This window comes from Uloborus diversus, chromosome 4 (genome assembly GCF_026930045.1).
Source record: "Uloborus diversus isolate 005 chromosome 4, Udiv.v.3.1, whole genome shotgun sequence".
Taxonomy (NCBI): Eukaryota; Metazoa; Arthropoda; class Arachnida; order Araneae; family Uloboridae; genus Uloborus; species Uloborus diversus.
The window spans coordinates 62,007,896-62,035,645 of record NC_072734.1 but is presented as its reverse complement, the minus strand read 5'-3'; the positions used below and the strand labels follow the sequence as shown (position 1 = coordinate 62,035,645).

Genomic DNA, 27,750 nt, shown 5'->3' with positions numbered 1-27,750 from the left:
TTATTGGAACCCTCTAACAACTAACTTGGCCTTTAAAAAACATCCCCTGGTTTTCTTTTAATCACCATTTCACATCTAGGATTGCTTTATTCTGCGGTAATCTCAGTAGTGTCCAAGTATTGTTTTTGATAAGACGGTTCATCTCCCTGTCCATTGCCTCTTTCCATAGTTCAGCTTCATTGCATGTTATCGCCTCTTTGAAGTTATCTGGAATCGTAGCATCACAATAATTCGCGTCAACATAATATCCGAATTCTTCATCGAATCGAACGGGTGGTTTGACTTGCCTTTTCGGTCTCGTTTCACTTTTAATTTCATCATCTTTTTTTTTTGCATTGTCTTTGAAACTCTTTTTATTACTTTGCCCATTTGACGCTTCTTCAGTTAGTGTCTTATCATTTGTATCATGACTGTCATCTTCCTCATCACAGTTTACACACATAACGTCTTCTTCAATTATGTCAACATGCCTGGCAACTATTATTCTATTATTGACCAAAATGTACCGATCTTCCGTATATCCAAGCAAAATTCCAAATTCAGCTTTTTTATCCTATTTGGTTTCTCTTTGTCCATCTGGTACTCTGACATACACTTTATTGCCATATAGTTTTGATTCTTTTGCAAAAGGTTTTTTTTTGTCAAAAAATATTTCATAAGGTGTCTTCCTCAGTACAGTATTTGTCATTGTCCTGTTTTTCAGATAAACGGCTGTTTTAATTACTTAGGCCAATAACGCCTATCAACTTTTGCTTCTGCTAGGAGACATCTAGCCATTAGGGTCTGGGGGGGGGGGAGTAGTCAATGGGGTAAAGTGGTCATTCTTGTGGCTTGGAAATAAATGTTCGAATGAATGTGAAAATCTCATTATAGAGTAGAGCAGTTAGAAACTACATTTTGAATACAAAATTTTACAGCTGGCAGCATTTTATTTGGTAAAAAAAAAATATTTTGTGTGAATATGAAAAGTTTTTAAATTGAAACACGTCTTTAAACTTCCTTGGGAAATTTTGTTTGTTAGAATTATGAACAGATTGACTGCATAGGAAGCTTCCTACATGTCTCAAGAACTCTTACACATTAACAGTTATCTGATTCTATTTTAGATAATTTTTTAGAACAATTTAAATAAGATGGGCTAAAGTGGTCATAATATTAGGCTTAACAAATATTGTTCTTCTACTGTCACTTAATCGTTAAGTATAAAGCAGATATAAATTAAATATTCATTTCACTTAATCTGTATTGTTTTTACAGTAAATGGGGTTAAATATACGAGTGTGTGCGTATGTATACGCATATACTCGTGTAGGCACGTATATAGACGTATTCACATAAATGCACCAATAAATACGTATATGGGTATCTGCAAGTATTTTCAATCTATACAGATATACAGACATTCGACTATATACGTATATACCCGCTTATACTCGTACATATATAAACACCTGTATACTCAGGTAGACACGTATATACGCGTACGTACTCGAGTAGACACTTACATACAAGCATATGATAAAATACAAGTGTACAGGGGAGTTGAAACTTTTGCGCAAATTATTAAAAGGTGTTAGAGGGGAGGATAAGAAGTAAGAGTCATGAGGAACATGGTCACTAACTCAGTGCTGACGTGCTACATACACGCAATGCCAGAAACTACTGGATGCGAAATAGGTCACTAATTTATCACGCAAAGACAATTTTACACAACATTTTAGGTCTCAAGAAAGTTTTAAGGCGATTGATGAAATTTGCGGCCTTCAGCTTTAATACATGTGCGTCGCAATCACAAAGCACTCTCTGTTGCAATAACGAGATTTTCGAAAAACTTTCATCAGTCGCTGTGCCTTTGTTGCGATGCTTGTATTAGAGCTACTACAGGCCGTAACTTTTAACAACTGCTCTAAATATTTCTTAAAAACTAAAATGTTGAGTAAAATCATCTTTGTGTAACAAATTTGTGATTTGTTTTGTATCCATCATTTTCTGGCTTTGTGTGCATGTAGCGCGTCAGCGAACGTAAGTTCCTTATAATTCTTTGCTTCTTATCCTCCCCTCTCACACCCCTTAGAGTTTTCCCCAAGAGCTTGGATTCACTCTGCAGGCACACATGTATATAAGCTTATATACTCGTGTATATACATGTACTGGTGTATACACGTAAATGTACGTATATACACGTCTATACAGGCATATAATCGTATTTGCACGTTTTCCTACTTATATAATCGTGCTTCACAATATATATAGATATATGTGAGTAGACACGTACGAACACGCACTGGATGTATCCATGAATTAACTCGTGCATACTCGTATATGTGTATGTACGTGTATATGCGTACATACAGTGTACAGCAGACGTATACACACATATATGCGTGTATACGTCTACTGTACTCGTATATATTCAGATATGCACGAATATACTAGAGATACAAGTGCATACACGCATATGATGTTCGTTTACACGCTCATGTACCCGTACATACACGTGACACGTATATATACGTGTCACGTGTATGTACGGCTATATACGGGGTATGGGTATGTACGGGTACGGGTGCCCGTATTAACTCGCAGTTAACGTTTGAAAATTGACTGAGTCATATTTTAAGGCTGATTGGTCACTAGTATTTTTTTTTCAGTTTGGAAAAAGAAAAATTGAACCTCATTATGGAAAAACGGAAAGCACACATTCGTTCACCCATACTTGCACGGACTAGCGGTGAACTTTCAAACAATTTCATAGCATATTCTGGGTGAATATTTTGCTTTTTTTTGCCATAGTCGAATAGCTTGAAAGAATAAAACTGATTTTAAAAGACATATGCACTTTATCTTTGAAAAGCATAGTTAAACTAGTATGTTGTGGCCATCACGAAACTTTCTTCTATATTTTTCTTTTTTTTTTTTTTTTTCTGATCCCTCCCCATGCTTGACGAGGAAGCAATATTCCCAACAAAAACAAAATGACACATGCAAAAACTTGACGACTATCCCAATGTCTGAATTATTGCAAAAGCAAAGCAAAGAGCGAAAATTGAAAGTTATTTTAAAAGCCTTGCTTGAATGAATTACAAATATTTTATTTGTTAACAAACATAAGATGGCAACAGTTAAAAATTTTAAATCATTGAGATAATATTTCCTATCATTTCCATACAATTAAAATCACGAGAAATACGCAGACGACAATCTATTACGATTTATCTTTCTTATTGTTGCTTTAATAAAAATATTTTTATTCGCAAAAAAAAAAAAAAAAAAATCAACACCTCTTGGAGCGATCGGCGTCAAAATAGAACCAAAGCCTGTTTACATATGGATTCACATATATTCCAAATTTCAACCAGAACGTAGCATTACTTCTTGAGATAGGGCACTCAAAATGGAAAAAAAGAACGGGTGATTGCGCTACCTCCTTTTTAGCTGTTGACACAAAAATAAAATCAGTTCTTATACCCACTAAGGGCTACTTGCCGATAAATTTTTCTTTCATTCCGTTCATTATTTCTTGAGATACAGCAGTCACAATTGACGACAAAAAACGTTCTATAGCTCAACCCCCGTTTGAGTTATTGACACCAAAATTGAATCAGCACCTGTTCCTGTTAATACCAACATATGGACCAAATTTTGTTTGATTCCGCCAGTAACTTCCTGAGGAATAGCAAGCACGCGTAACTCGAAAAACGTCCCATTGCTCCACCCCCCTTGGAGGAATTCGCGCCAAAAACTAATGGGCACAAGTTCACATAGGGGCACATATGTGTACTAAATTTCGTTCGATTTCATGCGGTAGTTTTTGTTGTAGAGCGGCCACAAGAAACTGGTCACACACAGACGTGACACACATACATACACACACACACACACACACACACACACACACACACACACATACATACACACACACAGACAGACAGACATTTTCCAAAAATGGTCGAAATGGACTCAGCACACCTCAAAACGTTCGAATCCGTCAAAATTCGAAATTCGAAAATTTGCACGAATCCAATACTTTCTTCTATATATTAGATATAGAAGAAAGTAAAAATGAAATCTTTTTAGCAGCTTTTCAGCGTGTACGACATTGGCCATTGGTTAATCAACGCGCTCTCTTGTTGCCAACCGATTATTTCATTCCATTGTTGAAAGTTTTTCTTGGATGCAATGATTCTATGGTTACGCTTTTGACGTAATGTGGATAAGACCTATCTTCGAAGTTGGTGTGCTGTCCATAATAGCAGCCTTATGCGACTACCTAACATGTTGCCTCACTTTCTTAGATTTAAGAAGGGTAACGGAGTCAGAATGAGACTGATTTTGGGATGAAGGACCCGGAGGCTTTAGAACTTCAAGAGTCGTAGTAGGATTTTTTCATTTTCTCTCCGAGTCCATAGCCCTGCAGAAGCTTAGAAGTCAGATTTTGGGCTAAAGGTTTCGGAAACGGATTTGATTGTTCTAAAATTTTTAGAGCCGGAGTCGGAGGATATAGGAGTTACGAGTAAAATTTAAAAAAAAAAAAAACGTTCTATTGCGCAATATTATTTTTAGCAATTGTTACCAAAATTAAATCAGCTACTGTACTCTATAGGTTCAATATATGGACCAAATTTCGTGCGATTCTGCCAGTCAGTTCCTGTGATATAGCAGACACGCATAACAGAAAAAACATTCGATTGCTCCACCTCCTTGGAGGAATTGACGCCTAAAACTAATGGGTATCAACCCATTACGATATTAGGAAAAGCAGATATTATTTGCATAGATTTTCCTTTATTACCAAAAGATTTTTGCGAAGTTAAATGAATTCACTTCATTTTATGCGAAGTAATTTTATTTATTTCGTTATACTTATTTATTCCCCCCTCCCCCAATGGGGTTGTTTCCTTCAGTTAAAAGTACTGCTTTTAGTCACTGAAGTTGATAGTTTTTTTTTTTTTTTTTCATTCTAACATGGATACAGAAAATACTTTCATTTTCCCAACAGGTATTTTTTAATTATTTTTAAAACAATTGAATCGTCTGGTTTAAGAAGGGAATGAAGACCAAAAATTGCGAAAATTACTTTTCGAACTCCAAATTATCTCCAAGCGTTGATCTACTTGTGAGTGCTAAAACGAATAGACAAAAACCAGTCCCTAAAGGCAGACATAGCAAACATTTTGTGGTCATTGAATGCAAACTCGATCACTTATGCAAATCAGTTCGATTTTTTAAACATTTGATTTTTCGACTTGTTCCCTTCTTTAACCTGACGATTCAATTCAGAAGCGAATAAAATACTGCGCCCTACGCTTGCTACCAACCGTATCGCTGCCAGTACACTAGAATAAAGAAGTGAATTTAATATTGCGCTCTGCGCTAATGGCAACAGCGAATGGCAGTTCATCATTTGTGATGTCATACGCAGAAGTGTAAAAAATGAAATTGGATCTGCGCACGGATTTAAATATTTTTTAAAAATAGTAAACTTTGTTAAATTATTTTATAAATGGTCAAATCCTATGCTTTTAAGCATACTTTTTCATAAAAAAATACTTTTAAAATTTCGGAAACAATCCAACTCAGGAACATGAAATTTTCGACTTACACTTCGGTAAAAAGAAATCTTTTTTTTTTTGAAAATAGAAAAATTCTCAGCACACGATAGCTGCTACGAAAGAACTCCATTATTCTTCTAAAAGAGCTTCGGCAAGAGACTTCTTTGAGGACTGCATATTAGCATATCGATCGAGGTTGTTTGTTTCCGTGCTCTTTTGTTCTTCGCGGTTTTATTTTTTGATTCCGTTCCGTTCTGAAGACTACAAAGAGTCCATTATTTTACCTACAGATTTTTCATGTAATCATTAAAATGAGTTCGTTTATTAAGTCTAGCATTTTTTAAATTTATTTATTTTATTTTTCGTAAAATGATGAAGACAAGACACTTGATATTTGAGATAAAATTTAGTGGAAAAAATCCCTAACATGAGTGACGTACCAAAAATAAACTATGTACTCTTTGGATTGTTGAAGGGGCTGGGGGGGGGGGGATAAGCGTTCAAAAAACGAAACAGCACGGTGGTTTGCGGTTAACCTTTCGCAACACTATCAGTTTGATGGCATAATACTCTTATGACTTTTGCATTTTTTTTCCTCTGAAATCGTATTTAAAATCAATAGTTTTCAGAAACAACTGTACACTCTAAGACAGGTGAAAGTAAAAATTCTGTTTGCATAAGTGTCAAGTTTGAGTTTTTTTTAGATGAAATGCGATTGAAATTTAGAAAGAAATAAAAAGCTCCGGTCAATGTAAACAGAGGCTCCAGTTAATCGAAAAATCATAATGGTGACGACAAAACAGTCTATGTTTACTTCTACTATAATTTCTTACGAAACAGAGTATGACTGGCGAATAAGTTACATATTACCGCCCATATCCGTAACCAGCGGCGTACCTATAGCTTCTAGAGCCTCCAAAGAAATTTAAGGAGGGTGTAGCCCCCCTCGCACCCTTTTACAGAAATTAAGTAAACTCTATAGCATTTGAGAATTCATTGTGAATCTACAATAATGTTTGGTCTACCAAACAAATCACTACGGAATTCCCGTAAGACCCCCCACTTGAATGCACTTATGGAGGAACCTTTGAACGGTTGCAATTGAAAAGATTGTTGTGACCATAAAAACACATTTGATATTCATTGAATGATAGAGAAAGCGAGAGGGAAGGGATGATGAAATAAGCTTAAATAAAACATCGAGTATAAACACCGATTTTGAACTAACATTGACCGACTAAAAACATCGTTGCATCCAGAATACCGGCCCCGATGCTGAATCCCTGCTTCGTCCGAATGCTGCAGTGTGGTTCTGATAAGCTGACCTTCACAATGTTTACTTTCTTTTTGGGGAGCTCAGTGAAAAAGGGACGTATATTTTGCGCGAATTTGAGTCAGAATACTTTCACAAAACTACTACGAAAGACAACCAATTCAACTCTGCACCAATCACCGTTCCTAGCCTAGATAAGTAAATATTTTCAAGGTCAAGCCTCAATTTATCAGAGTTACACTATACGCAGAAGAAAAATTTAAATTCGTCGTTTGAAGAGAATTGTTGGCATTGGAAGGGGTGCAAGCAGGGGCGCACGGAACTAAGCATTTCGGGCGGGAAGACATTATCAATCCACCGAAAGAAATTACAAATTTTACCGAATGGTACAATAAGAGCACGCACGCATGTCATACCTACTGTCTGACCAAGCATTGTATGGAAAGGCAAACATATGGTTTACAGGAATGGATGCATCTATTAGTTTTCAGGGATGTCAGCTTTTGTAGATGTATGCTAGCCTCTAAATTAAGCAGAGTCTCATTCAAACAAGCGGAATGTTTGCATCAAATTTTTACTTTTCCCTCTCATTCAGATAGGCTCGACTTAGCTGGACGTTTGCCAATTCCACACAATCCGTGATTGGACAGTACATATATAGACCGGGATCTGAAGGGGGTTGAGCATGCATGGAAAGGCTGACGCAATATTATTTCTGATTAGTGTTACAGGCACGATAGTGATTATGAAACCACATGTCGTCGCCCCCCTGGGTGGTCGACAACCCCGGGGGAGGGGGAGAGCCGTTTGCTAAAACACTCATAACTCGCGAAATATTTGAGATAAAACACTGAAAAAGATGGCAATCGACGCAGAAAAACAAGGGCTTTATAAAAGCTAAATATGATTATGGTTCTATCTTTGTTGGTTTATGAGTAAAATTTCATTTTCTGCAAACAAGCGAAAATTTTGAATAAAATATGCATTTTTTTTATTTAAGTATCAAAATTATTTAACTGTTTTGAGGACCAATAAAATCTGAAACATCATTATCCAGTTTGTTTAAAATTACTTAATTATTATCAAAGCGTTAAAAAAGCGAACAAGAAGCATTTGTGGTAATTCATGAAAATAACAAGCCTGCGAAATGTACCTTGAAGGCTTGACTTAACCGAAACAAATTTTGTGGCGCTCTTGTTTTGGCGGGGTTTTTTTCGCTATAATATCAAAACAACGTCCTAGTTAAATTAATTAATTATTTAACGCATTATAACTGCTTAGTATGGGTCAAAATGGCACTTTTTTAAAAATTAAAACGTGCAAGTACGAAGTAATTACGGAAAAGGAGCTTTTTTTTTCGTTGCGTTTAAAGAATTTCTGAAAGATAATTCACTTTCTTACGAAACCTTCAAATAGAGGTTTAACTATTTTAAATATTTTATTGAAATTCTTTTAGAAGCCTAGAGCTGAGAGAGTTAGAACAGACAGTGATGAAAATAGAATCGTACCTTTCCTTTTAATGTTTAATCTTGGTAACGATGCAAGGGGATGTATATTTTTCCTAGCAGATATAGCCCGTTAACCTAAAGAGTTAAAGTAGACTTCAATCAAGGATATTTTTCTGTAAGAATAAAAGTAGGAAAATTTAATAATGTTGCCTCGGGTCATGTTTTGGAGCAGTGCTAAATTAGCTCTTCCAAAGTACATTTCTAAGGTCTCATTGGAATTCATGGAATGAAAGTGCAAAGCAAAACTGGTGTTCATTGTATCATTTTAAATCAGGTATTTTTCGACCCCAACAAGAATTTTGAGATAAATTCCTACTGGTGAGGTTGAAGAGTTAGTGCATTAGGAATTGAGCAGAAAGTGATGTCAAACTTATTACTAAGTTCATAAATGATCATCACAACCCTTATGAAGGTTTTTATACCTGATTTATGAAACATGGTGTGTAGGGCTATTGTTACAAAAGCAGCATGAAAATTTCAGTAGAACGTTAAGGAAAATGTGAATAGTCTCTTATCCAGAGAAGTTTAGCAATGACAATGTCTTCAATAGCGACTGAAAAACAGCAAAAGCAAACCAATAAATCATTTACACTGGGAAAAGTTAGCTCAAAAGTGATGTTAGTAAATCTGAAAAACATTCTTATAGAATAAGCCCTACGCTAGGTTAGGCTCATCAGAATGGTTCACTGAAGAAAAGCGTGAGGTTCGATTTTGTGAACGTAATTGAGAATGAAACTTCTTGCCGCAAAACTCTGAAAGAAATACCCTAAGTTCAAATTATTGTTTGGAACAGCTCTGGTCCATAATGTCCCAAACACTACTATCAAATGTTTATTTCTCTAGAATGCTCAAGTCCAGCGAGGACGAAGCACGCAACAGAATATGTTTTCCTGCATATGAGTCTGCAAAATAGGTAAAAAGTAACGAATAGTTTATAGATTAGACACTGATGAATTTGTATTGGCAATATCATATTGGCCTTTATTAAAGGCCAGAGGTTGCCATTTTATGAGCTTAGCCGCTGGTATTAGACAGTTTTAGGATGACATCTAGCTTCAGAAGCAGTTACGGAAAAAATGACTAAAATTTTACAAACTTTTCACGCATTTTCCGCCTGCGATTCAACAAGTAAAATAGGAACAAAAAAGTATGCTTTCACTTTATCAAAAAAGTCAGAAACTTTTATGTACACTAGAGTTATTATTTAAACACTATCTGAGTGCTTCAGAATTTCAACTATTAGAGGTTGTATATTAAAAAATTGTCAAGTAAAAGGGTATTTCTTGCGACGGCAATCATTATATTAATTTCTTGTCATTTTAATCAGAAATAAATAATATCAGCTCTCTACAATGCTCCTTCAATTCTTTCCGCCAACCTTGTGCTAAGAAGTATTACTGAACTGTACTATTGGATCAATTCCCCTGTACCTTAGCAGAGCCTTTAAATGTAACCAAGTTTGGGTTTCACTTCGATGAAAATAAAACAATAAAACCACACCTGATGATGCAGTCGGTGTAATCAGAGAGTTTAATTCCATCCTGCGAAGCAAGAACTGTAAATAATCATCTTGTAAATGTTTTATTAATAATTCATCTTGCTGTAAATATTGTGCTTTTAAGACTAAAGCAAAAACCCATGAAATACAAAATAATCGGAAAACAGCGATTCAATTGAATAATTACAAGTCAACTAAAAGGGTTAATTAATACTAAGATTTTTAGTATTAATATATCAGAAATTCAGCTTTCAGAATGTCTGATATATTAATACTAAAAATCTTAGTCATTTTATGTATGCATATTGATATTCTACAGTTATTTTTGATACGCATTATTTTACTAATTTCATTCAATTGGTGATTTTTTAAAAAGAAATCTAGTTTATAATTTTATATTTATATTTGTTTTGATATAAGCTCAAAGATGCTTGTAATTTTTTATATTTATTTAGTACATATTACTTCTTGCAATATTGTTCCTTGTTGGGTAAATTATATAAAACAGGGCTGTCCAACTGCAAAGAGCTCACGGGCCAGAATTCCGGTCACTGATCACCTGGCGGGCCGCAGTTTGAAAAAGTTGAACAATACAGGGCCAGATGGGCCCATGGGGCACAGGCCCAGGGCACTAAGAATGGAGTACACCGAAAGAAAGGGGGGATTCGTTTGAGCACCAGCGTGTAGGGTAGGACTGCTTGAACTTGACCTGTAGATGTCCTGTACCTTTTTCTCCCAATACAATGAAAGGAGTAAAAGAGCGATCAAGACGGAATTTCGGGGACCCCGGCTTGACCAAGAATGGTAGTCTCGGATGCTTCTTGATACCATAAAATGTCGAAAAAAGAGATATGCTGCATAAGAAGTTAGCGGGCCGCACAATATGTGTTGGAAGGCCGCATGCGGCCCGCGGGCCGCCAGTTTGACAGCCCGATATAAAACAATACCAGCAATATTCATTTGTCCAAAGTAAAAATATAAATCAATAAAAATAAATTAAAATTACATTTGAATTGAAACTACCGTGGGCTTGATTTCCTAGTTCCTCTCAAATTTAAAGCAGTATATAACAAAATTATTCTTGCTATTTTTATTTCGCGTTTTAACGCATTTTTTCAACTTTATTGATTCTCTAAACGGTTAAATAACTATAATAAAGAACTTATCTTTGGAAAAAAAAATGCATATTTTATTTAAAATTTTTGCTTGGTTGTGAAAAAAGGAATTTTACTCAGAAACCAACAAAGATAGGACTATGAACATATTTAGGTTTTTCAAGCCCTTGTTCTGTTGCATCTATTGCCTCATTTTTCAGTGTTTTACGTCCTACGGTTTGCGAGTTATGAGTGTTTTAGTAAACGGCGCCCCCCCCCCCCACTCTTTACCCCCTCCCCCGGGGATGTCGACCACCGAGGGGGGAGACGATATGAGTTTTCATGATCACTATAGTGCCTGTGTAGCAATAATCGAAAATAATTTTGTATCAGGTTTTCCACACCAGGTCAAAACTTCCCTACAGAACCTGAACTATACTGCGAATCGGGTTTGAGCTTGCTACTGTCATTTTGTTTTTCAACGCGTTAATAATACATAAATAGCTTTAACAGACTGAATAATGATATTTAGGGTTTTATTTATTTGAAAAATATTTAAACAATTTTTATTTAGAATTTATCTTGATAAAAAAAGTGTGTTTTGAGTATTTTAAACAAATTTTTTGCTTTTTTGCAAGAAATGCAATTTTACTCAGAAACCAACAAAGATAGGACCATAATCATATTTAGCTTTTATAAAGCCCTTGTTTTTCTGAGTCGATGGCCACCTTTTTCAGTGTTTTATCTCAAATATTTTGCGAGTTTTGAGTGTTTTAGCAAACGGCTCCCCCCACTGCTTTCCCCTCTCCCCCAGAGTTGTCGACCACCCAGGGGGGCGACGACATGTGGTTTCATAATCACTATCGTGCCTGCAACATTAATCAGAAATAATATTGCGTCAGCCTTTCCATGCATGCTCAACCCTCTTCAGATCCTGGACTTATGAGAAAAGACACAGGTCATCATTTAAAAAATGATGGTAAAAAAATAATTTGAAAAATAAATAATTGCAGTGTTTTCTACAAATTTACCATATTGTCAGCAACATTCCCTGAATAAGGAATTTTTCGGAAGGTCACAGAGACTTCTCATCGAGGCACCCCTAGGTGTGAATGAAACCTGATTTTATTATCCCCCCCCCCAACCCTGAAAACTTACTTGATCTTTATTATACCCTAGGAAGAGGAATGGAAATAAACGACTCCTTTTTTCCATTGCTTTGTTGTCAACCGAAGGCATTATCTTCGCGCCATAAAAAAAGTTTTAATTTTTAAGAATAAATAGAAAAGAACTTTCTGTGCCTACATCGTCAAGAAAAATATCTTCTCGCATTCGAACTAAACATAATATTCCCCTCAAGACTGGATGGTTTTAAGGCATTATCCCCCCGTTCCACCCCATTTCTCTCGATTTCGTATCCGGCTCAGCCGAACACTCTCCTTTCTGTGTCCGGCCGGGAAGGGATTTCGTCCGGCACACCTCTTGATCGATGGGGACAGAGGGCTTTCTCTTTTCTTCCACGGATTATGTTTGATGGACACGGGAAGCTTTCCAGAAAAGGTTTGCTGATTTTACCCTCTTGAACAAACTCGCGACGCTGATGTCTGTTTCTATTTTTATTTCCCTTTTGAAAGTCTTGTTTTTCCTTTTCCGCTAAGACGCATTTTCAAAGGAAAAATAAACATACATCAATGCTAAGATGATAGTATATGTTTTGTGCTTCGCTGCAAAGAAAAATATCATTATCTGCTTGATATTTATCTCAAGCGTGATGTGTGAAGAATGGCTCCATCAGAAAGAATATATTCTAGTCTTAAGGGAAAAAAATCAAGTTATTTTCTTTTAAATAAGAATTTTATATCATACATTAAAATTTTAAGCAAGGGTAGAAATGTAAATAAATAAATAAGTCACTGGTCCGTCGGAACAGTAACTGCCAAATTTTACTGGTCAGTATACACTTCCTTTCTTGGTTTTAATGGTCTGCCTAAGCAGCAAAAGAAACCAAAATGTATCTCTGAAATATATTCGCAACTCCAGCGCTCGAATACGCTACATTGCGGTGATTTACAAAACTGCCGGAAAAACTAAAACTTTGCCACGTTGCGTTCCATGTGTGTCTGTTGACGTAAATACAGGCATTTTGTTCTGAGTATTTATTAACGCAATCGATGTGTCTTAGTTCGATTTCTGTAGCTTTCAGATACAGAAATTGTATCGTCCCTTAGTAGTATTCTCGAACTTCTCAGAATAATGTTAGTTTTCCTTATTTCCTTCTAAAATGTGAGTTGATTGAGAAATGGTTAAAGCGAAAACTCTGGATTAACAAACTTGGATAATGTTATACAAGGTAAAAAATTTTATTGTTTTGTATGAATTTGTAAGAATATGGGTTTTTTTTTAAATCTTAAATTAATTTAACTAACCAGCAGCATTTAATTTTACAGCAGCATTCAGTTGGAATGGACAGTATGCAAAATATTTTCTTGAATATATTATCGTAGAACAAAATGAAAAATGTCCGAGAAAGAATTTACTTTATTCCTTTTATTCTCAGTTGAAAGGTTTCGCCAAACTTGTTTAGGGTTACAGTTTTAGTATTGTGCGAGCAAAGCAACCTTGGCGAGATTTCGCGTTTTTAGTTAAACCATTTTTAATTTTTATCATGAGTGGAATAAAATGGTAGTAAGATTACAGAATTCGATAAGTTAAAAGCAGTAATGGTCATTCAACTGAAAAGAAAACTACTACCATATTTCCGTGAGAATTTTGTTGATGATTTGCATAACATGACATAATTAAATCGTAACTCAGAAATTAGAAACATCGAAACAGAAAAATTTTAAATTAACCGATTCGGGAATTTGAGAGAAATAACTCAGCTACAAATGCAAAACAATAAGCGCTAGCCAAGCAAGGCAAAGAAGTATTATCTTCTTTTGATAATAATTTGTAATGTCATATTAAATTTTTCTAGCATTAATTGTCATTCTTGTCAGGCCACAATTATTATTTAGTTTTATTAGTAAGAATTGATAAATATCGAATTCAACATCGTGGAAATGGCTGCTTAGAACTACGAACTACGTAGTGTGCATTAATGTTTGACGTTTAGTAATGCTTCTTGAATTCTAATCTCTTTCTACGTGGGCCAAAATATCCTCAGGACTTAAAATATTGATTTAAAAAGGATAAAACAAAAAAATCATACATACGAACAAAAATCACAACACTTTTAGCATTTTCTTCGTTACCACGTGCGTTTGTTTTAGTTTTTTCGTCCGCCATTAGAATGACTGCAGTGCCCCCTATAGTTCGTTGGAGTTGCGAATTTATACAATGCTTCAAGTATTGTTTGATTATATTTCTATTTTAACTTTTATATTATTTAACTTATTATAACTTTTAATTTAATTCTTAACTTCTACTTTACTTTAAAGAGGGCGCAGTTTTTGTTACTCAACGTTAAATCCCTGTTATTCGCAACTCCAGAGCTCGAATACGCTAACTTGAGGTGATTTAGAAAATTGCCGAAAAAAGTAAAACATTGCGTTCCACGTGTACCATTTTGGGCAAAACATGCAGTTTGTTATGTGTATTTTTTTTATTTGCGTGATTCATCCTTTGGAATCGTCATCCACAACAGCGTAACATCAAAAATATCTGCTAAAAAACTGTGAGTACGCATTTTTTGTTATATATGAGTGAATTTGAATAAATATTAGTTTTTCATTTCGATGAAAAAGAAGCGGAACTTAATAACATTAGGTGGGCACTGTTGGGGGGACATGCTGAAAAATTATTGCTTTTTCCAAGTAATTGATTTAAATAACCTTATTACTACAGCATCTAACTGAAATGGACAGTATGCAAATAAATATTCTTGAAAATATTTATCGCAGAATGGATTGAAAAATCCAGAAAGAACGTTAAAAATTTGAACAATAAATAATAAAAGCTTGGAACTTTAGGGTTATTGTTTTAGTATTGTGTGAAAGAATAATGTATCTTGACGAGATTTCGCTTATCAGATAAATTATTTCCATGACGAATGAATTAAATGTATGAGGATTTAAAACAGAACTGCCACTTCATATCCGTGAGTATTATTAGATAATTTTCACAGTATAGCATGACAGAATTTTATCATTTAGTTGAAAAATAGAAACATATGAAACGGCGAGAATTAAAATAAATCGATTCGAAGAAATAACTTAATTACATAAATAAAACAATTTGCGCCAGCTAAATAAAACAACGAAATATCATCTTCCTCTTTTGATAATTCAATTATAGTCATAGAAATAAATTATCTAGTACTGAATGTGTTACTCATGACAATCTTACGGTCACGTACAGTGCACAATGTGACAAAAATGTCAGCAAATGCCGGAAATGTCTCTAAACTGGACATAAGTACTAATATATAGAAAAAAAAAAGCAATATAAAATGAAATTGTTGTTCGAAGTGAACCAAAAAGTTTTGAATATCGAAGTCAACATCGTGAAAATGGCTGCTTCAGAACAACTTACTGTGTGTTTTGCATTAATTTTATATTTTCGTAATACTTTTTGATTTCTCATTTCTTTCTACATGGGTCAGAATAACAAAATAACTTTGAAAATTCTTTTCAGAAGAATGAAGAACAAAAAAAATCATGCTTACGAACAAAAATTTCTGCCATTTACTGAGCTTAGAAGCAATGTATACGTTGCAGCGTGCGTTTGTTTTTCCTTTTTCATCCGCCATTAGACAGTGGCTGCAGCGTCCTCTATAGTTCGTTGGAGTTGCGAATCACAAATTTGCCATTTCAACTGCGCTTGTGCGCGGACTTCGCTGATTTCAAAAATCTTGCTAAAATTAATGACAAATATTTTAAATTTGTTAATTCGCAACTCCAACGAACTATAGGGGGCACTGCAGTCACTGTCTAATGGCGAACGAAAAAACTAAAACAAACACATGTGGTAACGAAGAAAATGCTAAAAGTGTTGTGATTTTTGTTCGTATGTACGATTTTTTCGCTTTATTCTTTTTAAATTAATTTTCAAAGTCTTGGGGATATTCTGGCCCACGTAGAAAGAAATGAGAATTCAAAAAGCATTACTAAACGTCAAAGATTAATGCAAACTACGTAGTTCGTAATTCTAAGCAGCTATTTCCACGATGTTGAATTCGATATTTATCAATTCTTCATAAAACTAAATAATAATTGTGGCCTGACAAGAATAACAATTAATGTAAGAAAATTCAATATGACATTTCAAATTATTATCGAAAGAAGATGATACTTTTTTGCCTTGCTTGGCTAGCGCTTATTGTTTTACATTTGTAGCTGAGATATTTCTCTCGAATTCCCGAATCGGTTAATTTAAAATTTTTCTGTTTCGATTTTTCTAATTTCTGAGTTGCGATTTAATTACGTCACGTTATGCAAATCATCAACAAAATTCTCACGGATATATGGTGGTAGTTTTCTTTTCAGTTTGATTGACCATTATTTCTTTTTACTTATCGAATTCTGTAATCTTACTACCATTTTATTCCACTCATGATAAAAATTAAAAATGGTTTAACTAAAAACGCGAAATCTCGCCAAGGCTGCTTTGCTCGCACAATACTAAAACTATAACCCTAAACAAATTTGGCGAAACCTTTCAGCTGAGAATAAAAGGAATAAAGTAAATTCGGAACTCCAGTGCTCGAATACGCTACCTTGCGGTGATTTACAAAACTGCAAATGAAACTAAAACATTGCCACGTTGCGTTCCACGTATGTCTGTTGACGTAAACACAGGCAGTTTGTTCTGAGTATTTATTAACGCAATCTATGTGTCTTAGTTTGCTTTCAGCTCCAGAAATTAATTCGTCCCTTAGTAGTATTCTCGAGCTTCTCAAAATAATGTTAGTTTTCATTATTTCCTTAATAATTGGAGAAAGCGAAAATTCTGGATTAACAAACTTGGATAACATTATACAAGGTAAAAAATTTTACTGTTTTGTATGAATTTGCAAGAATATGGGGTTTTTTTTAATCTTAAATTAATTAAACTAACCATATTTTACAGCAGCATTTAGTTGGAATGGACAGTATGCAAAATATTTTCTTGAATATATTATCGTAGAACAAAATGAATAACCGAGAAAGAATTTACCTTATTCCTTTTATTCTCAGCTGAAAATTTTCGCCAAATTTGTTTAGGGTTATAGTTTTAGTATAGTGTGAACAAAGTAGCCTTGGCGAGATTTCGCGTTTTTAGTTAAACCTTTTTTAATTTTTATCATGAGTGGAATAAAATGGTAGTAAGATTACAGAATTCGATAAGTGAAAAGAAATAATGGTCAATCAACTGAAAAGAAAACTACCACCATATATCCGTGAGAATTTTGTTGATGATTTGCATAACATGACACAATTAAATCGTAACTCAGAAATTAGAAAAATCGAAACAGAAAATTTTTTAATTAACCGATTCGGGAATTCGAGAGAAATAACTCAGCTACAAATGGAAAACAATAAGCGCTAGCCAAGCAAGGCAAAAAAGTATCATCTTCTTTCGATAACAATTTGTAATGTCATATTGAATTTTCTAGCATTAATTGTTATTCTTGTCAGGCCACAATTATTATTTAGTTTTATCAAGAATTGATAAATATCGAATTCAACATCGTGGAAATAGCTGCTTAGAACTACGAACTACGTAGTTTGCATTAATCTTTGACGCTTAGTAATGCTTCTTGAATTCTCATTTCTTTCTACGTGGGCCAGAATATCCACAAGACTTTGAAAATTAATTTAAAAAGAATAAAGCGAAAAAATCCTACGTACGAACAAAAATCACACTTTTAGCATTTTCTTCGTTACCATGTGTGTTTGTTTTAGTTTTTAAGTCCGCCATTAGACAGTGACTTCAGTGCCCCCTATAGTTCGTTGGAGTTGCGAATTCTTTCTCGGTTAAACATTTTTCATTTTGTTCTACGATAATATATTCGAGAAAATATTTTGCATACTGTCCATTCCAACTAAATGCTGCTGTAAAATATGGTTAGTTTAATTAATTTAAGATTTTAAAAAAAACCCATATTCTTACAAATTCATACAAAACAATAAAATTTTTTACCTTGTATAACGTTATCCAAGTTTGTTAATCCAGAATTTTCGCTTTCACCAATTCTCAATCAACTCATATTTTAGAAGGAAATAATGAAAACTAACATTATTTTGAGAAGCTCGAGAATACTACTAAGGAACGAATTTATTTCCGTAGCTGAAAGCAAACTAAGACACATCGATTGCGTTAATAAATACTCAGAAAAAACTGCCTCTGTTTACGTCAGCAGACATACGTGGAACGCAATGTGGCAATGTTTTAGTTTTCCCGGCAGTTTTATAAATCACCGCAAGGTAGCGTATTCGAGCGCTGGAGTTGCGAATAAATATGAGATAGCAACAGATAAAAATTAGAAATCACAAAGCTTTCTCTGATTTAGTTTTTAGACCTCGGTCAAGATTGAGCTTTGCGTCTTAATTATTAACGGATTCGGTGTCTGATTTTTCTGTCCCTTTTCAGTGCCGAATTTTTAACCTCAGAAGAGCGTACTAGAATTGCAGCATCACTACCAATACAAAGCCAAACTCTCAACCTAAATAATAATGTATAATACTAAGCTGTTTACGCATAACGTAAAATATCCGCAAAAGACGGATTTCTGTAGTCATATTCCAATCATTTTTTAAATATAACTACAGACATCCGTGTTTAATTATTAACGGATTCAGTGTCTGATTTTTCTGTCCCTTTTCAGTGCCAAATTTTTAACCTCAGAAGAGCGTACTACAATTACAGCATCACTTCTAATACAAACACGGAAGACACCGAATCCGTTAATAATTAAACACGGATATCACGGATCCAGTTAAAACTTGTCCCCAGCATTTTGCGTCATTACCATCCGACAGTTTTTGCAGGCTTTCATGACCAATAGACTAGGTGCAGCTGGCAGTTCAAATAATTTTCAGTTTTAGAATCAGCCATCATAATTTTGTTAGTAAAATGCGAATTGTGTGTGCAGAAATTTTTAATCTTCCTGGTTAGGTCCATTTAATATCAAAGTAAATAGAAAAATATTTACGTCAGTCATTACCATCCTTACTCATAATGAGTTACTTAAAACGTTATTGTACAAGTTTTATGTCTTGTCAGATGAAATACATTAAAATGTCATTACCATCCCGCGCAAAAGTTATAACATGTAGTTGGTAATACGATAGACAGAAGATAAAATTATACAAAGTACATTATTTCTAATATTTAATATACTTAACTTTTTTGAAAGTTATTTTTTTTTAAACTTTAGAGGTTTTATTCTATAAGGACTCCATAAGGATCGGAGCTCTAATGAGCTCTGATTTAACGGAGCTCATAAGAAAAAATTAGTAGATAAGTATTTTTATTTATTTTTTTCTCTCCATATTTTAGCATTGTTAGTATATTTGTTCTGGTTTTAAATAATAAATTCGATGAAGGATTAATAAATTGATTGATTCATGGACTAAAATCAAGGAAAACTAACAAAATATTTTTTCCCATAAAATTTGTCAAATTTACAAATTTAACACTCAATATCTCTAAAATAAATGAAATTGTTTCACGAACTTTTGCAAATTAACAAAAATACATATCTTGCCGTTCTAAAAAATGCCAAATTGCTCTCATTGCTTGCGAAAAGTTGAAAAATTTAAAAGTTTGGAGTGAAAGATAACACTTTTTTAGAGAATTGCCTGTATGTGGGTGTGTGTGCGTCTGTGTTTATATATACAAAATCAATGAATAATTTTTTAACATTATTTAATCACTAGAAAATCGCCCGTCACGGTATGACGGGTGAAAATTGCTTCTACATTTGAGCGAAGCCATTGCCTGCTTGGGGGATATTTTGATAGTTGAAATTGCAACCCCAACTCCAGTGGATGAGCCCTAAACTCCAATAGGTAGCGTTCATTGTTGACCACTTTTTTGTTTCTTTATCCCCCTGAAATGAGTTTTACCAGTAAAACAATTAAGTTACCGGATCGAGTTCAGCCTCTTCACAATAAAGCCTTTCCCAGCATGTTAAACATTACCAAAACATATTATCATATTATCATGCAGTGGCGCGAGTTTCATTGTTGAAACTCGTGGGTTACTCGATCATTGGCTATTATATGTATGAAGAGTATTATGACGGTATAATTAAATCTTCTTGGATTACATTATGTTCTTTCCTAAAACTTTAGCAAAGAAAGCACATATGAAACTCGTTGCAGAGAACGTGGCCTTAAAAGTATTCTGATTGCATCCCCCCCCCCCCCAACTCATATCAGATACGACTTTCTAAACCTGACAACCCCTAGTTCTCTGATCATGCGTTACTGTCAATTACAGATTATTGCAATTTAATATCGTGTGGTTAATTAACTTTGAGTAATGAAACATATTTGATTGCAGTCGATAACCCCAGCTGTTGCTGTCTACGGACGAAGTTCCACATTGAAACAATGCAAAATGCGGAAGATATCTAGATTACGAATGTACTAGATAAGGGTGATGTGATTGAGATGCTCAATATAGAGTTTGCATTGTAGCTTGGGTGCATTAGTATTGATTTAAAGGCCGTATGTGTGAAATTTAGATTCAAGGAAAATAGGGTTGAAGAGATGAATTGTAATTAATGTAAAGCAGAGTATGTTGAAAAATAAAATGTTCGCTACTGCAATGGAAATCATAATACTTATACAGTGGCTCCCAAAAGTGTTCGTACAATTTGAAATGTTTTAGTAAAACCAAAATAACGCGAAACAGAATTCGAATATGAAGTTCAATATTTTTTCACATCATTCCTATGTCATTTTAAATACAACCCAGTAGTTTTTTTTAAATATTGACAAATCTTCTCTTTGAAATGGGTCAAAAAACGAAGAGACAGTGAAATAACACGCCACAAAAGTCATCGTACGCTCAACTATTTTCGAATAAATTCAAGATTAAAAGTATCATATGCCGTTTATTTAATATTTTTGCATTGTATTGTTCCTTAAAAGTCATTTGGCTTTAATTTTTTGTTTATTTATTTCTTAATATTGTGCTTATTACTTTAAAATGGCTGGTATGCGTAAAAAACAACAAACATCATTCGAAATTTGATTTTTTCCTCAAAGTAGCGATAAATTGGTTTCAAATGTCTCAAAATTAGATAATTTATACGTTTCCATAGGAAAGTGCTAGATAAAATGCTTTAAAGAAAAGAATCGGACCGAAAACAAGGTAAGAAAAGGTTAACTGGCAAAGTTAACAAAGCGTAATCGAAAATTTAAAGTTAAAAAAGTTATGAACAATACACATTTGAGTGCTGTAAATGTTTCTGCAGAGTTAAATGAAAAATTTTACATTTAATTTTTGCCTAAAATTGTTCACCAAGTTTTCTGATTAGCTGGATTAAATGGGACCTCTTCCCGCTGAAATTTTCTTGGTCGTGCGAAAAACAGAAAACTTACGCTTTTCGTCGCAAAATCAATGATAAATAAGCTCAAAACGTTTTACAATTACGTCTTACTTACAAATTAGAATGAATTTAACATTTTTGGTTAAATTGTTGTATAATTGTAAGTAGAAGAAAAAATTTGGAACTTAATCTTAAGAACTTAGTTGGATCAGTTAATCAGGACGGTGGATGTGTTACAGTGTGAGGGTGCATATCAGCATCAGGACTTGTTAGTTTGGAATTTTTTTATGAAATAATTAATCATACCGGTCCCTTAAATATTCTAAAACCTAATTTTGAACTCTTAGCCAAAAATTTGGTTATTGGAAACAACTTTGTTTTTTGTCATAGGTGTACAAACACTTTTGGGAATCACTGTATATATAATAGGGAATGATCGAGTAACGCTGACGTCATCAACAATGGAACTCGCGCCACGTCATAAAAATTTGATAATATATTTTGGTAGCGTTTCACATGCAAGGAAAGGTTTTAATGTGACGAGGCTGAACTGGATCCGATTACTTAACTGTTTTACTGGTAAAACTGTCATTTTAAGAGAGTGAAGAAACGAAAAAGTGGTCAGCAATGAACGCTACCTACTGGAGTTTAGGGTTAATCCACTGGAGAAACAGGCAATTGCTTCGTTAAAATGTGGAAGAGTAGAAGCAATTTTCACCCGTCATACCTTGACGGGCGTCCTTGCGATCTAGTTACAAATAAAAGTTTGATTTATAAAGGCTTTTAATTGATTGAAAATACAGTAGTTCAACGGTTGTTAAAAGTGCAGTAGAACTCAAAATATTCCGAATACATTGGGATCGGACCCCTTTCGGATGATCAAAAATTCAGACAGTTGGATTTTTCGGAAAAAGCGTCTATTTAAATTAGTTATTGCGTTTATGTCGAAAATGGAGGGGAAAAAACGATTTTTAAAGAAAGAGAGCTTTTAATTAATCAAATGAAAAGACAACACATTTATATGTAAAGTGTTCTTACAAGTGCTGTACATTAGAAACTAATAATAAAACTGCGCTATCAGACGATGACTTATCATCCCAGGAATGATCATGTTGAACTTACATTAGCATCGTAGTCTAATCTATTTTAAAAGTTGTCTCTTTTTTAACTATTTATTTATTTATTTATTTTATCTTCTAAAAGCGATTTTAATAGCCGGAGTTCGGATAATTGGAGTTCTACTGTAATGAAGAAAAAAAAATCAATAGCTGGAAGTCGAATTTAAGGAACACGAAAAATGATGAATTTGAAATTACGCTTTTTTAAAAGTATTTTTTAATTTCTGATTAAAGTAGAATTGTTCTAAAATATGTCTCCATATTTTATTTTTAAAAGCTAATTTTAATTAATCTCATTAAATTTCCTTTGTCAAATGTAAACTTTGTAATAAGTACTGCAATTGAAACAATTTTTTTCAATTTGAAGTCACACATTTCTTGGTTACAAAAACTCTCTATTAAGAGCACAAAAATTAATCTTCAAATAAATCATAATATCGCGAAGTATCAATAAAAAAACTAATAATATTTTGCTCGAAAAATGCATGAAAATTAGGTTAAAAAAATCGTTTTTGTTAGGTAAAAGGAAGCATAAATACGATTGCCACTCTTTTTAGGAAAAAAAAGGAGTAAGAGATGTTTTTCAAAAATTTCAAAATATATTTTTTAAATCACGGTTAAAAAGTTGTTTACATTTTAGTACAATAAAAGCGGCAAAAAGCAGACAGCAGAATGTCCTTGTTTATAGCGTTTTCTCTCTTTGAAAGTAAGCAAATGAAAAACATAGCTTGACTTTGGTAACTTGATGCCTGACCTTGTTCGAATTTATTTATGTTTCGGTTAAAAGAGGAGACATTCGTAGATGGGTACACCGAAATTAATCACTATCGCGGCGCAGACCAGTTTTCTTCACCCCTATTTAAATAAATGGAATCGTTTAAGCCTCAATGTTCAGAAAGTCAACTTATCTGGGATAGACTTTTATCGTATTTATTAGTAGGGAATTCGATCTAGAAAGTTGATGAACATTTACTAATAGCCAACAGTATTGCACGCTCGAGATTATTCTCTTCTTTTTTTTTTTTTTGAACTCCCCCCCCCCTCCCCCTCTTGTAGCCCCCTAAGAAACAAAAAGCGTTTTCAGTTTCACTGATATTTTTTTTAAATATTAATGCGCTAAATCAGGTTAAGTACAAAATATATTTAAGTTAGTAGACAAAAAAAGTTATTTAACTTTATTTTTTAAAATCATGCAAAAAATTGTATAAGTTATCAAAAATTGAATCCATTTTGATTTTCCGTTATTTTTGAGATAAAGAAAGATTTTTAAGCTCTTCTTCCCAAAGAACCACCAAATAGTGTATGGAAAAACACTAAAATAAGTGTCTATCGAAAGAATATATATTGAAACATTTTAAAGCAAAATTGTTTGCCCTCGTGTCCCCGTTGTAGCGTTATAAAGTTACAAAGTTTGCTAAAATTCTAAGAAAAGCGCCAAATTTGAAGTCTCGGCGAGTGATTGAAGTACCCTGTGATTCCACCGTCTGTATGTTGCAAGACTTTCATCTGCAAAACGTATGGAAGATGTCTTCCATTTCTCACCGGAACTCGCTAAATGTGGTGAATTTTCTTAAAAATTTCGGAAGATTTTATTTTGATAACGAGGACAAAAGAGCAAATATCTTTTTTGTGTCCAATAACATCTCTTTCGTTTGATACTTGGCTCAAATTGTTTTCATTGTTACATTGTCGTGTGGATTCCTGGTCAGAAGGAAATGCTGATTGTAGTTGACACACACTAAGTCGAAAATCATAGTTTTCATTGGTATGTTTTTCTATAAAAAGAAGAACATTTGATATAAATTCTAAAATTTGAAGAAAAACATGAAACACTTGTTAATATTATACTAGCTGCGTGCCCGGCGTTGCACGGGCTACCTAAAAAATGTAAGAGCAGTCCAGTTGATGCTTTTGTAGTACACTGACACTAGTTTCTAACGCGTTAAGGAATAAATAAATGCGCGTAAAGCAAGGTTTGCAAAACACCAGTAAAACATATTTTTGCCAAAACACCTCATCAACGTTAATAATCGTTATCAATGATACAAGTTATGAGTACATTTTCAGTCAGCACAAAAGGGGAAAATATATGCATTATCAACTATAATCTTTACTCACGTTAAACTGAATTACATCTGATAGACTATATCGGAAATATTTATGCACAATAACAATCCGCTTTTTACATAAAATAGTCTACTACCCGGCGTTGCCCGGGTGTTTATTAATGCAACATACCACTCAGATAAATATTTGGATGGATTCTATCCACATGGTCGTACAAGAATTACATCAATCCGTTTTCCAGGTACAAACCCTCAAAGAACTCAAATAACTTGTCAATCACTCATTTACTTTACGACGTGCACGGTCCTCCTCGAAAATGAAAGTTATGTCATGTGACGCGTATTTAACAATCAGGCTTGAACAAAAAAAAAAAAAAAAAACCAGCAAAATTTTGCTGCAGATTACGGCAAAATAATCGAAAAGTAAACAACTTAAACACCATGATTACAGGAAAAGCCTTAAAACAAAAGCCTAATTTTATTTCTTTATATTCGAGAAAAAAAATTGCAACAGATGTTTCTTTTCAATGATTTTCTTCACGCTGTAAATTTTAATAAAAGCGTTCATCCGGAAAGTTGAGTTGAAGCACTGAATAATAATTTGAATGGAGGAAAGCCTTCGAAAAATATGGATTTTATTTTGAAATCTAAGAGTCATAATTAATAATTTTTAATTGATATCTCCGCTAATTATTATCGGAGGATTATGTTAAATAGCCAAACATGAAGACGGGAAGATGACGAATCCATCGATACCTGGTTCGATGGTCAGTTCACTGTCGTTCGGGAGAAGAAGCTTGGACATAGATAGATAGATAGATACTCAGATTTTATATGTATAAGATTGCATGACTATATATATTTTTTCCAAATCAAATGGGAAGTGCTCAATTCGTCCACTTTTGAATGTACGACATTTGTACATGGTAGTTAAATTCCACTCTGAACTTTTTCAAGTGTGTCTGTGTCGGCTGATTCCAGATGGCTGTTATGAGGGAGCTTAGTTTGGCTAATGTAGTCTTTAGAGAAAGCTCACAGAACAGGCGTGGAATTGCACAAACCCCTACAAAAAGAGCTCGTACACTGTGAGATCCGCAGATCACGGAGGGCTGTAATGTTGAGTTAAAAAATCGTAGGAAAACACGAGATGTTCCACTACATCACCTTAAGTAGTTCTATAACTTTACGAGTATATAGGCTTCAGTTTTAATCCCAATGAAATGCCAGTCTTTTCCACTTCTTCATTTGTTTCAGGTCCTTTTTGACACTACCTTACCTGGTTTAAGAATCGTTCTGATATTCCAGGAAGTCATATTTGAATCCAATTTCCTTTTCCGATCTGATTTGCCTATGAACTATGTATATATATAGTCTATAGTATGTTTTTCTTCTACTGCTTCTGTAACAAGGTTTTTTTTAACGAGGTTGGGTGGTTAAACCAAAGTTTAACTGTCGAGGAAGGATTTAGTTATAACTCTGAACACTGAGCATCCGTTTTAGTCTCACGTTTGCTTTACTGCACGCATGGACTACGTTGGGACCTTGCTACTCCACTCAACACGCGGAGGCTTTCACTTACTGCTATTACATTATTCGATCAAAAGGGATTAAATTTTCGAAAAGTTATTATTTTTTATAATCGTATCATTGTATAGAAACACCCTGCATTACCAATGAGAATAAAGAATGGATTACGGATAAATAGAAAAATGAATGTTTTGACTCACCGCTAGAAGATGTCCCGCGACGTAAGCCATTCCGATGGAAAGGGCTCCAGTGCCCAGGGGCTCCCTGCCGGGTTCCATGTTTGCCAACACCGTGATAGCCACCACCGCCGATGCCAGAAACTCCAGCCCGAACGCTTCGCCGCCCCCGACCCAGGGCGGGGGCTCCGTCGCCCCCAATCCGGCGACCGCCCTTAACCCTGGGGGCGCCAGCCCGTACAGGATGGCTGCCCCGGCCAGGGCTCCGGCGCACTGGGCGCCCACGTAGGCTGCGCCCCGTGCCGCCCCGATGTGCCTCGTGACCAGAAGGGCGGCCGTCACGGCGGGGTTCATGTGCGCCCCGCTCACACCTCCCAGGCACCGGACGAGCGTCGCCACCGCCAGGCCAAAGGCGAGCGCCGCCCTCAGTTGGACGGCGGCGTCGTCGGGTGGCGGGGGCGGCGCCTTGGTGCGCAGGCTGGCCCCGCAGCCCAGCACAGTCAGCAGGAGCGTGGCGAGGAACTCGGCCCGTACGGCGCCCCAGAATTTCCGGTCTCTCAGTTCCTGTCTCAGGGGCGCCGGGTCTTGGGGCAGCGACTCCATGTACCGGCGCATCGCCTCGACGGGCGGCGGCGGCGGCGCCCCGGACTTGGAGTCCGGGATGCAGAACAGGCCGTCGGCGGACATCTCTGCCCGGACTCAGCTGCCTGGCATGGCACGCACATCCGCTCGCTCGGAGATCCGGGAGCCTTCTGTTTCGGATTTGGAGAGCGTGGGGATTTCTCTGCCGGAAAAAATCCCTTCTCCGGACAGCGGGGGAACTGAGATGCGCAGTTGCGGTTAAGCCCCTGTCCAATCTTTCCGTAGTTGTTTTAAAAAACGTATTTTGTATGATATTGTTACGAGGCCGCCTTCACCATTACTTCGGGCATTCTTTAAATCAGGAGTTCTCATCTTGGAGGGTGAAAGAATTTCAACGGAGACGGGCGCGCGTGATTTTATTCCAAAAATCAAGTAAAAAATTAAAACTAAAAGTTACTCCATTTTGAGGTGTGAATAGTTTTGTGATTTAGGTGTGAATATTTTTGTGATGTGAAGTTTTAGAATTTTTTATTTTCGAAGGAAACAGTTTTTATCCACATACCCCTCTGAATCTGTATTCGAAGCATTAGCAGGCATGACGTCAAAATATCGCGCGAGGAAAGACATTAAAAGTGACCTAAGGTGTGCTTTTTCACAAGTCCCAACTTAATACTCAAAAACTCGTCAAGAAGGAGCAACTTTGATCCTCGTTTCGATTTTGTGAAAGACACTGGTAAATATGCCAACCTCTCTTAGATCCTAGATTACTTCAAACTTCTTTGTATTTTTAGTTCTATGATTTTACGTGTTCTAACAAGACTATGGTCAACATAAAGTTATGTGTAGTAATATTAAATTTTGTTACTATATTAT

General features: G+C 35.0%; 1 protein-coding gene across 1 annotated transcript in view; it reads right to left on the bottom strand.

Moving 5' to 3' along the window:
• The window catches only part of LOC129221410 (vacuolar protein sorting-associated protein 45-like), a 262,766-nt gene extending 235,734 nt beyond the window's left edge, over window positions 1–27,032 (bottom strand). Inside the window, exon 1 of the mRNA XM_054855891.1 lies at window positions 26,320–27,032. Within this exon, the coding sequence (XP_054711866.1) occupies window positions 26,320–26,982 (663 nt within the window). The 5' untranslated portion in view covers window positions 26,983–27,032. The remainder of the gene's footprint in view (window positions 1–26,319) is intronic.
• Between the last annotated feature and the right edge of the window lie 718 nt (window positions 27,033–27,750).